The sequence below is a fragment of the Acomys minous genome, assembly GCF_964271855.1.
Source record: "Acomys minous genome assembly, chromosome: 15".
Classification (NCBI taxonomy): Eukaryota; Metazoa; Chordata; class Mammalia; order Rodentia; family Muridae; genus Acomys; species Acomys minous.
The window spans coordinates 94,170,920-94,183,840 of record NC_140497.1 but is presented as its reverse complement, the minus strand read 5'-3'; the positions used below and the strand labels follow the sequence as shown (position 1 = coordinate 94,183,840).

Here is a 12,921-nt window from a genome sequence, read left to right as displayed (position 1 = left end):
CTGTGTCACCTACAGTGGCCCAGGTGACCTGGGAATCTACATCCAACATGAACAACACCCATATTCAATCGTGAATGTGGAGGGCTGAATCCTGTCCTTCCAAAGCTCATTTGTGATGGACCTCACGTCTGAGATCTTAGAATGCAGCTGTACCTGGAGACAGAGCCTTTAAAAAGGTAATTACAGCTAATGGATGTTCTAAGTGTGTCCTAAAGTAACTTGTGTCTATTTAAGAGGTCAGGATCAGGGCGTAGACACACTGAGAGGGAGGATGCACCACCCACAGCTCGGTGAGGCTGGCCTCAGCATGCAGACTGTGGATACCATAATATCTGCCTTCCAGGATCCAGAACTGTAATAAAGTTAACTCCTGTCAAGTCACCCAGTCCATGGTGTCCCTACCAGGGCACTAGCAACCTTCCTTCCCCTCAGGCCACTGGGTTTTACATGTCTCTTTAATGTTCCAGACAGATGAACCATGCTTTGCCTCAGAGCAAATGCACTTTCCCTCTGGCCATCACTCTGCTCAGATCTCCCCATTCAGCCACAGCTCATTTGTCACGTGCTTGAGGGTTTTGGGGACATGCTATTTAGAGCAGTGCTCCGCCTTCACCACAGCATCCACCCCTGCGTTCCTGTCTGTGGCCCTAATGCCTCCTCTTCTTTAATGCCAGTTTCCTTTAATAAACAAGGAATAACTACTGCAGCTTCTCAATCTCCTGCACCAAAAACGCACACAAGGAACCAGCTATTAAGTAAATAAAAATGTAATGTCCCTTCAGCACTTACCTTTTCAGGACTGAGATGACAACAGTTGCAGTTCTCAAGTCTAAGCCAGTGGTGGGGTCATCCAAGAACAAGATGGGATGCCCAGTGAGCAGCTCCACTGCGATGCTGGTCCTCTTCCGGAGTTCCTTAGATACAGGCTAAAGCACCAATGACCATTGTTACCAACAAGAACATCCACAGTCATCGTCATTTGGTGACTTAGAATGTTCCAGCAATAGGACATTCTGTATTTCATTATCCCAAGAGCAAACTAGGGCACCTGGGAGTATAAGGAGGTTTTATTTTTACCAAGAGAGTAGAAAGAGGCTCATTAAAAAGTTATATTACTAAAATTTTTGCAGTCTATTATATTTCATGACTTTCCAGAATTTGAGGTATACCTTCATGTGTTGTCAATAAAAAACCAAATAAGCAACTTAGGGCAATGACTGTTGCCCTTCTTGTTGCTTAAAACATAGCAAAGGAAAGTACCTAATAGTAAATACAAAACCAAGTTATAAACAGAGCCAAAGGAAACAAATTTCCATTGCTCAGGAAACAGGAAAGTGTGGTCAACTGCAGGTTGTCTGCTATTCTTCCCACCAGGATGAACATCTCATGAAAGACTGTAGAGAAGCATCAGGGTGCAGCTCTCCTCATCTCTGGGGAGATGTTGCCCACCAGCCCCCCAAGGCAGGAGGAGCAAAAGAGGAGACGCAGGGCCTGGCAGGCTACAAGCACCAAGGAGGACAAACACTCCTGGAACTACTTCAGGAGACTGTTCCATTTTAATCAGGAAGGGCAAAGGCTACATAGCCTCTGGGGAGTGGGTGGGGTTTCCAGGACAGGTGCACATCATTGGTTGGAACCAGGCACTTTAAGGATGCTGGTTTTGCATTTGGCAGCTTGCTCCTATCATATGATCAGGAACACAGCACCTAATTATCCTATAGGCACAAGGAGGGGAGAGCTGGCAGGGAGCTGTGTCAAGGGCCATATAGCAAATGTGCTTAGAGGCATCCATGTCTAAAGACACTGTCCAGGTTGAGTCAGGCAGAGAGTCAGAGGCCCTGCTGGGGAAAGGGAGTCCTGCACCTAGCACCAAGCTCAGCATGGCTCTCCAGACTGGGAGGACTGGAGCCTCAAACAGCAGGGCCCTTCCAACATCGTGGGAATCAACAGCCAGTGTCATCCTATTCCTCCTTGTTCTAAGAAAGGACCACTGCAGGAGGAAACCAGGAGAATTATATTCTGGGCCACGGTTATCCACAGCACCAAATTCTGCTCACCAAACTCCTCTCTATAATCTTCTCGGTGAGTCAATGTCTTTGTGAGAGGCAGGAAGGTTTCGGGGACCCAGAAGAGGGAAACAATTCTCTGAGCACTCACTAAATTAAATGCCTGCTCGGGGTCTACTAACAATGTAATAATGAAGTGCATTTGGGGAATGCAAAGGGGTGTAGACCTGACAGAGCTGGGGATGTCAAGGTTTTATTCATTCTGATAGTTAGCAATGGAATGGCTAAGGTGAGCAAGTGTCCTTTTTCAAGGATGCTTAATAATGAAGTTTTTGGGGATGAAGTATCACATAATAGTCTTTTTTGTATGTCAGTAAGAAACTGGCCAGCTGTCTCATAGTCAGCTGGGAGGCTCCCTGATGTCTACAGCCCTTCCTGGTCACACAGGTGTCTTCGTAGGAGTCACCTGATCCACTTGCTGCTGCTCTTGCTCAAGGCTGTATCCCTAAAACCTGACAAGGGAGCTGGGGCTGAATGTTTACAGAGAATAATTAATCAGGGAGCAAGGGGAAAAGGACACGCTAGTTTTCTGTGCAGTTGCTAGGATAAAATGTTCTGAGGAAAAGTCAACAGGGATGGAGAAGTTTGTTCTCAGCACACAGTTCAAAAATACAGTTAATTGCCACAGGGGAGTCAAGGCAGGAACCTGGTGCAGCCTCCTCAGGAGCACTGAGAGCAGGCCTGCCTGCATACTGCCATTGCGGCTCAGCCCACTTTCCCCACTCTTATGGTGCCCAGGACCCAAGCCCAAGGAATGGTGCTGCCAGAGCGGAGTGGGTTCTCCCCCCCCCCCCCCGTTAACCTAACCAAGCCAGTGCTCACCTGCAGCAATGAATGCCCACGTGCCAACCTGACTGTCCGCCCCTCAGTGACAGCTTTTAGGTGCTTCTAGACTGTGTCAAGTTCACAGTTAAAACTAAGCACCACAGACAGGATGAGACAGAAATGCAAAGGAGAGGCTCCAGGAAAAAACAAGCACGACACATGTTAGAAGTAAAGCTGAAGAGACTGAGGACGATGCTGGAAGGAAAATTAATGCAGGGTGAACCACAGAGCCAGGGTCATCAATCTCGCATCACACGTCAGTTCTAGAACCGCATTTTGAAACAGCATTAGCACAAAGGCCTCTAGGCCAGCGCTTCTCATCCTGTGGTCTTGTCCCCTTTGAGTCACATATCAGATGACCTGCACATCACATATTTACATTATGGTTCACAACAGTAGCAAAATTACGGTTAGGAAGTAGCCAGAAAATAATTTATGGTGGTGAGGTGGTGAGACAGTAATGCTGAGATGTTAAAGGGTCACAGAGTGGGGAAGGAAGAGAGCCACAGGTCTGGAGGAAGAGACGATAAACTGAAGAAAGATAGAAAGAAAGAAAGAGAGAAAGAAAGGGAGGAAGAAAGGGAGGAAGAAAGAAAGGAAGGAAGGAAGGAAGGAAGGAAGGAAGGAAGGAAGTTTGTTCTTGTCCAATTCTCAAATGAGCCATGAGTTTGACACTAAGGGTAGAGGGGTCATGTGATGGACACTTGGAATCGGCCATGCAGGAGCACTGTCCCTGGTGCATCACACTCCATTCCCAGGCTTAACCGCTGTTAAGATGGCTTCCAGATTAATTTCTACCTTTATATCAGGTAATCAGTCACTTACTCATTAATGCCTTTGACTACACGTATTATAGGACAGGAAACTGATGGCAGAGGGTCACATTATCCACATGGGGATGTCTCCTCTCCCCCATGCACTTGCTTAAAGATAAGGTTTCTCTGTGTAGCCTTGTCTGTCCTAGACTCACTTTGTAGACCAGGCTGGCCTCGAACTCACAGAGATGCGGCTCACTCTGCCTCCCTGAGTGCTGTGGTTACAGGCATGTGCCGCTGCACCCAACTGCTTAGAGTCTTTGAGGACTTTTCTTCATATTACCTTCTTATTTGCCACTTTCTCTAGTTGCAGAAGTCTAAGGACCTCATTAACTCGATGTGTCTTTTCGTCCCTTGTTACTGTCATTGGAAGACGAAGAGCTGCTGAGAACTCCAGGTTGTCTCTCACGGTCACGGTGTGCATCACCATGTCATCCTGCAGGGTAAGAGGAGTTGTCATTAGATGTCTCCTCACTAAGATGTCAGTCTAATGTGCAACCTGGTCCACACATACAGTGTATCCAGGGCAACGCTTTATTTAGAAATAAGCCTTCAAAATTACCAATTCCAATACAGAGCCCGATACAATTATTTTATCCCCCTTTCATTTGCCTCCCAGGCAGAGCACAGGGGTTGAGGTGACTGCTGCCTGCAACTATTTGCAGAAGACACTTCTAAGCAGCAGAGAGAGCTGAAGGAAGGGCCATGTGGACAGATGAGGCCTTGTAGAATTAAATCACAGCAGCAATGACTAATACTGCGCCACAGGCGTCATACTCAGGCTAAGGAGCCATTATGAAAACTTGACATGGAGAAAGTTGGTCCCATAAGAGTGCCATATAACTAACACAGTGGATAAGCAGAGCGCCTGCCCATATGCACAGAGGACATATACAATTACAAGCCCACCAGCAGTTACCTTTGGTACATAACCAGAAATACGTGTGAAGTTAGCAGGCCGAGGTTTCCCATTTATCAGAATATCTCCTGATAGTCCGCGCGGATCAATCCTCGCAGCTAAGATGTTTAGTAACCTGCAGGAAGTTACACGCACTGTACAGCTTAGTTTCTCCTTTCAGTAAAAGCTACACCATCCCTCAGCTACTCAGAATAAAAGTTCTGCATAGTAAGACAAAAATAAGTAGAGAACAAGCCAACAGTTTAACTAATATCTCCTACACACATACACACACTCATGCAGACACACAAACTCTCTCACACATACATATACACACTCATACACAGACACTCACACTCACAAACTCTCTCACACATACACACACACTCATGCATAGACACCAACAGTCACATACACACATTCATACACAGACACACACACACATTCTCTCACACACATACACACATTCACATATGTTCACACTCATACACAGAGACACGCACACAAAAACATACACACACACTCATGCATAGACACTCACATACACATACATTAAAACTCACCTGCACACTCTCACACATACTAACACATACAGTCACACATATACACACACTCATGCAGAAATACTCACACTCACATACATTCATATTCACACACATACACACTCATAGACAGACACACTCCCACACAAACACTCACAGACACACAGACACACACTCATATACAGACAAACTCACACACATTCACACATACACACACTCATACACAGACACACTCCCACACAAATACTCACTCAGACATACATGCACTCATACACACACACAGACATACTCACATACATTGACACTTACACACACTCATAGGCAGACACACACACAATTGTTTGCATTATGTGCCAGAACACAGCCCAGAATCATGAGTACAAGGCATGAACCACATGGGCCCCCCTCCCTGCTGTCTGACCTTGAAGACTGACCCAGGTCATGTGCTGCTGTGTCTTGAGAACGAGGCCCTGAGGCAACTTCTGCTCCATCGTCCTAATGATAACACTATCTCCCACCCCAGGAAGTGTTAACATGAGCCGACACCTCGTGCCAGTCACTTCATCATCTCCTATCAGCAAAGTGGACCTAGTCAGACTTTCTGTTCTTTGTGCAAAATTAGAATGCGTCTGACCTGCACATTATCCACAGCACGTAGGGCCTGACTACATAGACAGAGCAACACTTAATCATTCATATAGAAGCAGCTATTTTAAAGCACAGAAACTGAAGACAAAAGGCTTGCACGTGCTTTCTTCATACTCACAGAGAACTGCCCCCAAATTGGGATCCCATGATGGCGTTGAGGCCAGGTTTCATGATCCCACTGTAAACATAAAATCATTGGTTTATTCTTCAATTTAAAGAGTTATATTAGCTCAGGGTCTACACTGAATACACTCATTGAAGCTGAAATTGTAGACAGAATTAAGTACAAACTCATAGGAAAAATTAAATATTAATAGAGGTCTATTATTTACAAAAGATGTCTACTGTTAGTAGGGAGTCAACAGAAAAAATGCCTCAGATATCACAAAACTCCCTTTTGCTTATTATTTAAGCCACTTGTTGTTTTGAAAAGTGATGCATCTAAGCTCAGTGTTCCTGGAAGCAAGCAGCAGGTACTCATGAAGATCTGTTCGCACACACAGCCGTTATGTGTCAAGTCTATAACAGGTTCTCACTGATGCCTGTGCTCAGTGTCATCATATGGCCCTGCCTGCTGCCTGCTGGACCTCTACACAATAAGCCAATGAGCCATAGGGTATCAATCCTACGTGATGTTGCTGTCCAAACAGACTCCAACAGAAACCAATACATGTGAGGTAGAAATGCAGTGACTAGAAACCAGCACTCAGAGGACAGGAAAGCTTTGCCAGGATTCACACTCAAGAAAAACACTTGACTCAAAATAGAGAACCAAAACACACACCCCTGGAAAATGATGGTTTCCTTCCCTGATAAATAGATCAGATTATGCTCAGTTTAGAATTGGGAGACATCCCTCAAGGAGAGGACTTTCTTTCTGGATGTGTATACAAATAAGCACAAATCATGCCTCAGAAAACTGACTGAATGACTGAGTAGTCAGTATTCAGATTGGAAAGTGCATATTCTTACAGAAAGCGCAGGTACTTTCACATGACTCATTTAATGTTCAGATGATGTGTCAACCCTTTGCCCCACCCATCCCCTTCTTATGAAGAAAATGGTGGAATTCTAGGCAGATGAGCAGAGATGACCAGAGCCCAAAACAGCGGCCATGCTTGGGCCTGGGAGAAAGAGTCTTGGCACGTGTGCTCTGTCCTTAGAAGGTATTTGGAAGCTGCTTTCTCATCTTTTTGGAACAATGTGTGGGGTACTGATTTTCCCTATTTGTAGCTCATAACAAACTTTCTGCAAATATCTCAGTCAAGACCTGGGCTTTCTGCTACGGGAAATTTCCTCCTTGCTTCTATCTCCTCACATGTGATACAACCAGTCAGCCTGTTATAAACTCTCAGTTATGTTTCAGACGGGCATGTGTGTATAGAAATGTACACAATTGTTTAGATTTTCAAATTTCTGGAATTTACTATTTCAATATTCCATTATCATTTCTTGATTTTTAACAGTATGTCTTTGATATTACTTTTTTCATTCCTAATTTTATTGAATAAAAATTTCTTGGTGCTATGTCTAAGTGTCTGTCAAGTTTGTTTGTATTTCCAGAGAACCAACTTCTGTGTCATTAATCCAGTATGTTGTTCCTTCAGTCTCCATCCCACTAATTTTCCTGTGATTGTGCATCTTGCTGTAAGTATAACAAGGTGAGGCTGGTTCAATGGGTGAAGCACCTGCTGTGCAAGGGTGAGGACTGAGGTAAATCCCCAGAGCTAACAGGATGGGGGTGCAGCACGGGGATCACTAGTGCCAGTGCTCTACGGAGACATGGAAGACAGAGACAGCAGGATTCCCAGGAGCTGCGTGTATGTGTGTGTCTATATGTGCATATGTGTGTGTCTGTAGGGGTGTGTGTGTGTGTGTGTGTGTGTGTGTGTGTGTGTGTAAGAATGTGTGTGTGAGTGTGTGAGTATTAGTATGGCAGGCTGCCAGCCTGATAATGAGGCAGTGAACGATAAGAGAGTCCATCTCCAATAAGGTAAGGGTGAAGACCAATGCTCATGGTTGCCTTCGGAGAACCTTGTGCCACATGTGTCATAGCATCCACACATCTGCTGATGTGCATGCACACACACACACACTTATATACACACACATGCCCTTCTACAGACACACATATACACATATAAAACACATAGTTACACACACACATAGATATATACACAGATCTTATTGAATACAGTGGTCTCTTTATTCCATGTACTTACTTGATATTTGATAGTTTTTCTGTCACACTTGTCTTTTTACAGAGTAGAAAGCCACTCTGCTCTGTTTCCTGATAGCTGATGTTATGAAAACTTAACACAGCCTCCTTCACTGATGTCCTTGGATCATTGGTCCCCATGGCAGCGAGGTCACTTCCTATCATTGGGATTACAACAGGGTCATCACTGGAAGACATCTCGAGAGGTTCTTTCTTCCTGTAGAAGGAAAAACAATAGTCAGCTGATGTTCCAGACCAACAAAATTATAACACAGTGCCACATATACGGATCATTTTGAACTGTGCTGTCATCGGTAGACTCCTTCCTGATGAACAGTACATGCTGCTGTGATGACCTGAAGACAAAGGAGGAGCAGACATGGCCGAGTGCATAGACTCCACTTAGACACCACATTCCTGAGAAACAAACGGGGCCATCGGGTCGAGTGTAAATGTTATTTGTAATTCATAAAGAAAGGCAGGGACATATGAGGGGCAGAAATGTCTTACTTCTAAAGCATATTATGACACAATATTAGTTCAGAGGCAGAACACATGACCACCATTACCACATATCCTGTGTGTGTGTGTGTGTGTGTGGGAGCATGTGTGCGCACGTGCATGTTTGTGCATGTGTGTGTGTGCACAAGTGTGTGTGCACATGTGCGTGTGCATGTGCGCATGCATGTATGTGCATAAGTGCATATTTGTGGAAGGCAAAAATCACAAAGCAATACCCATCCAGAGAGCTATTCTGTAACAGGGCAGCCAAAGCGCACAGTTGGTTCCAGGCACAGTGTCAGTTCAAGGCACAGAGATGGTTCAAGTGCAGCCTGCTTCAAAGCATGGAGCTGACACCAGGTGTAAGGCCTGGGAACTAACGGGAGCTCAGATGGGCCATTTCCAGCTAGGCTGACCATGGCGAGCAGAAGTCCTGAGGACGGACTGGAGAGTGTGCTGCCTGGTCATGTAGTGATGCGCACATCAGGTGGCCTGGAGAGGCTCAGTGGGATCCAAGTGGGAGCCTTGCAGTGTTCATTGTGCTGGTGTTTTAGACAAGCACACAGGCTTGGTTCCTCTGACAAGGTCTCCAAACATGTATGCATCCAGGTGTTGTGGGATTAATATGTTTATAGGTAGGAATGATATATTGTATCGATAAGTTAAGTGTAAATCTATTTTTTACAATCTCTGCTGGACCTTTGCACACATAAGGTTCAGAGTCATCTTGCCTCAGCATTTACTCTCAAAATGAAGCAATCCCTTGCCTCATAAAGTGGAGTCACCTGTGGCAAGGCACACTCTGACAGTCACTGTCCTGTATTGTACAAAGAAACACAGAGACGGTCACAGCTCTAGTTCTAGACGTTCCATAGCTCACAGTGCTGGAGTCAAGAGCTTCCATTTTCTGAGTTCAACCCCAGACTCAGTGTGACTCCAAAATCATGAATCACAAGTCATAGTGCACTGGGATGCACTGGCTGGCAGGCAGCCATGAGGGACTGGAGCAGAAGGGGAAGGGACAGACAGATGGACACACCCACGGCTCAGGCTGTGTAGGAACAACGACAGGAAGCCCTGTTTCCTGTGACCAGGAATGACATGGCTCCTGTGGTGACTGCTGAGCCTGAGCCATCTGGGCAGGTGGCCTGCTGATCCTTGTTTCTGAAACTGCCTCATTCTTCCTGTTGTGTGCAAGGATTAATCGATTTCCACAACTTCCTCCTCCTTGCATGTAGTTTGCTGCTGGATAAGGTCTGACAACGCTTAGGTGGGCAGATAGCCAGGGTCCCAGGACACTTCCCCTCCATTGCAGAACACCATGGTCCATTAGCCATCCCCACTTCCCCTCAAAACATCTGGGAGACATTGCTTGTTTAGCCAAACTCCACAAACTGAAGTGCCTACCTAGACTACAGGCCACAGAGACCTCTGCGGCTGGGAGCAACAAAAAGTATACAAAGCAGGGTCGTGTGCAGTGTGAACAATGTGCTGTTTCTTCCAGCACCTGTGCACTGAGTACAGCACCAACCTAAGGCACAATCAAGTGTAAGGGTGCACGGCAACTATGACCCTGATGCCCCCAGACCTGTCTTCCAGAAATTAGAAAGTTTATGTGCTATTTTAATATAGTACATTATTTCTAATACCTTAAACTGTTTTTTAATGTTTTAAAAATCCAGTTGTGTTTTTAAAATTAAATTTAGTTTATTCACTTTATATTACAATCCCAGCCCCTCTCTACTCGTGCCAGGCCCCCTCCCACACTCTCCCCCCTTCTTTCCTTTCCCCCTTCCCCCTCCCCTTTGCCTCAGAAAAAGAAAGCCCCCTGTCCCAACCCACCTTGGCACATCAAGTCTCATCAGGACTAAGTACATCGTCATCCACTGAGGCCAGACAAGGCAGCCCAACTAGGGGAAAGTTATACAAAATCTGGCCACAGTGTCCATGTCAGTGGCAGACCCTGCCCCACTTGCTAGAAGACCGACATGACAACCAAGCTGCGCGTGTGTGTTGGCCATGTGCACTCTTTGGCCGGTGCTTCCGTCTGGGTGAGCCCCTATGTGCCCAAGTTAGCTGACCGTGTTGGTCTTGTGCAGCTCTTGTCCCCTCCAGGTCCTTCTGTGCTCTCCCCCACTCTTCCACAAGACTCCCCAAGCTCTGCCTAATGTTTGGCTGGGGGTCTCAGCATTAGTTTGTATCTGCTGCTGGGTGGAGCCTCTGAGATTCCATCTTAAACCCCTCAGAATGGCTAATATCAAAAACTCAAGTGACAGCACACGCTGGCAAGGATGTGAAGAAAGGGGGACACTCTACCATTGCTGGTGGGAGTGCACACTTGTACAACCACTTTGGAAAGCAATCTGGCGCGTTCTCACAAAACTGGGAATAGTTCTACCTCAAGACCCAGCTTTACCACTCCTAGATAGATATCCAAAAGATGCTTTATCATACTACAAGGACACTTGCTCAACTACGTTCATAGCAGCTCTATTGGTAACAATCAGAAATTGAAAATAGCCCACATGCCCCTTAACTGAAGAATATATAAAGAAAATGTGGTACATTTACACAGTGGAATACTATTTAGCTCTTAAAAACAAAGAAATCTTGAAATTTGTAGGAAAATGGCTGCAACTAGAAAATATTATCCTGAGTGAGGTAACCCAGACAAAGAAAGACTTTACACATGGTATGTACATTGTACTCACAAATGAGTATCAGCCATATAGTACAGGATAAACATGACACAATCCACAGATGCAAAGAAGCTAAGTAACAAGGAAGGCCCAAGGGAGGATGTTTGACTCTCACTCGGAAGGGGAAATAAAATAGACATCAGAAGTGGATGAAAAGAGGGAGCTGGGAGGGAGAGAGTGGGAGGGGAACCAGAGTGGGCATCAGATGTGGGGAAAGCAGGGGTGGGAGGCCAGAGGGCTGAGAGAGAGAAGGGAACCAAGCAGGGGTGCATCTCAGGGACAAGCTGAAGACCTGGGAGAGGGTAGGCTCCTGGCAGGATGAGAAGATGACTCTAGCAGAGACTCCTAGCAGCAGGGAACATGGAGACTGAAGTGGCCACTTTTTAGACAGGTAGGACTTACTAGTGAAGGGAGGGGGAAACCAACCCATCCACAAAACCTTAACTTTAAAATTTACCCAGCCAACAAGATGTGCAGGGATAAAGATGGAACAGAAATTGAAAGAATGGCCAAGCAATGATTGGCCCAACCTGAGACCCACACATGAGAGAGCTAACCCATGACACCCTGGCCAACAACTCTAAAGAAGGTTCTCATATCTCGTACTTGTTTTGTGTGTATAAACACATTATATATATATATATATATATATATATATATATATATATATATATATATATATATAATGTGCTTTATAAATTCTATTATTTTAGGTAAAGAGTTAATAGTATGTTTCTGATGGCTTTGCCATCATCCACATTATTTTCCTACTTCTTTCCTTCTCTGGTGTTTGCCTCCATTCCCCCTTTTAGACCAGTTGTATCCAGAGAAGCTGTGGGAAAGCATCTCCAGGTTTAAATAAGCAGAGTAAGTGATGGAATATGCGTGCGCACCTCTGAATACATCCACAGCCACAGTGAGTTGGTGAGGCGTATAGTGATAGTTATAAGCATAGTGAAGCTGTTCCTGATGAAAACAAGTGTGAAGCCACAGTCATGTAGACTCAATTTTTGGTTCCCATCTTAAAGTGATGTGGGCAAAATGTTTCTTGGAGAAGAAATTTTAGTTTTCTATGTGCCAACGTAGTCTCTGTATGTGTGTGTGTGTGTGTGTGTGTGTGTGTGTGTGTGTGTGTGCCTGTGTCACACAAAGTAGGCCATGTCTGTGTCATACAAAGTAGGCTTTCTAGCTCTTTAATTTTTGTAATCCATATTATTCCCAATTATTTTCCTCAAGAAGATGAGTCTAAGATTTCCCACTTCAAACAGATTTCAAATACAACTAACCTTTAATCAAAAATAGTGAACAAAATATCTGGGGTGGCAGTAAAACTCTCTTGACCTAGTCACTACACATCTTTTAAATGCACTGAAATGTCATATGGTACCCCAAAATATATACAATGTGGCTATAAGGTAAGTATTTACCAAATCCTGAAAGAACATGCAATTCACATGAGCCCATATAAAATCTTGATGTATCTTTAAGTAAGACCTGTTCATCAAGGGTGTCTGTACCAAAAAGGGCAGCCACAGTTTATCTTAGCATAGGCCATGCTGCCAGCATTATGGGATGGTTGGAAGCATACTCTTTCTTTGAATCCCTTCTACATCCCAAATTAACACAGGCTAGAGATGTTCCCCTAAAAGCAAAGGCCAGGAGAAGCCTCCTGAGAAGGCGGTACACTGTTTCCCCTTCTTGTTCCTGAG

General features: G+C 45.0%; 1 protein-coding gene across 1 annotated transcript in view; it reads right to left on the bottom strand.

Moving 5' to 3' along the window:
• LOC311584015 (ATP-binding cassette sub-family G member 3-like) overlaps positions 1-12,921 on the bottom strand; it is a 44,702-nt gene that overhangs the window by 29,635 nt on the left and 2,146 nt on the right. Inside the window, exons 2-6 of the mRNA XM_084758036.1 lie at positions 8,017-8,229; positions 5,913-5,972; positions 4,626-4,740; positions 3,990-4,142; positions 790-926 (exon numbers count right to left, since the gene is read on the bottom strand). Coding sequence (XP_084614162.1) covers positions 790-926; positions 3,990-4,142; positions 4,626-4,740; positions 5,913-5,972; positions 8,017-8,210 — 659 coding nt within the window. The 5' untranslated portion in view covers positions 8,211-8,229. The remainder of the gene's footprint in view (positions 1-789; positions 927-3,989; positions 4,143-4,625; positions 4,741-5,912; positions 5,973-8,016; positions 8,230-12,921) is intronic.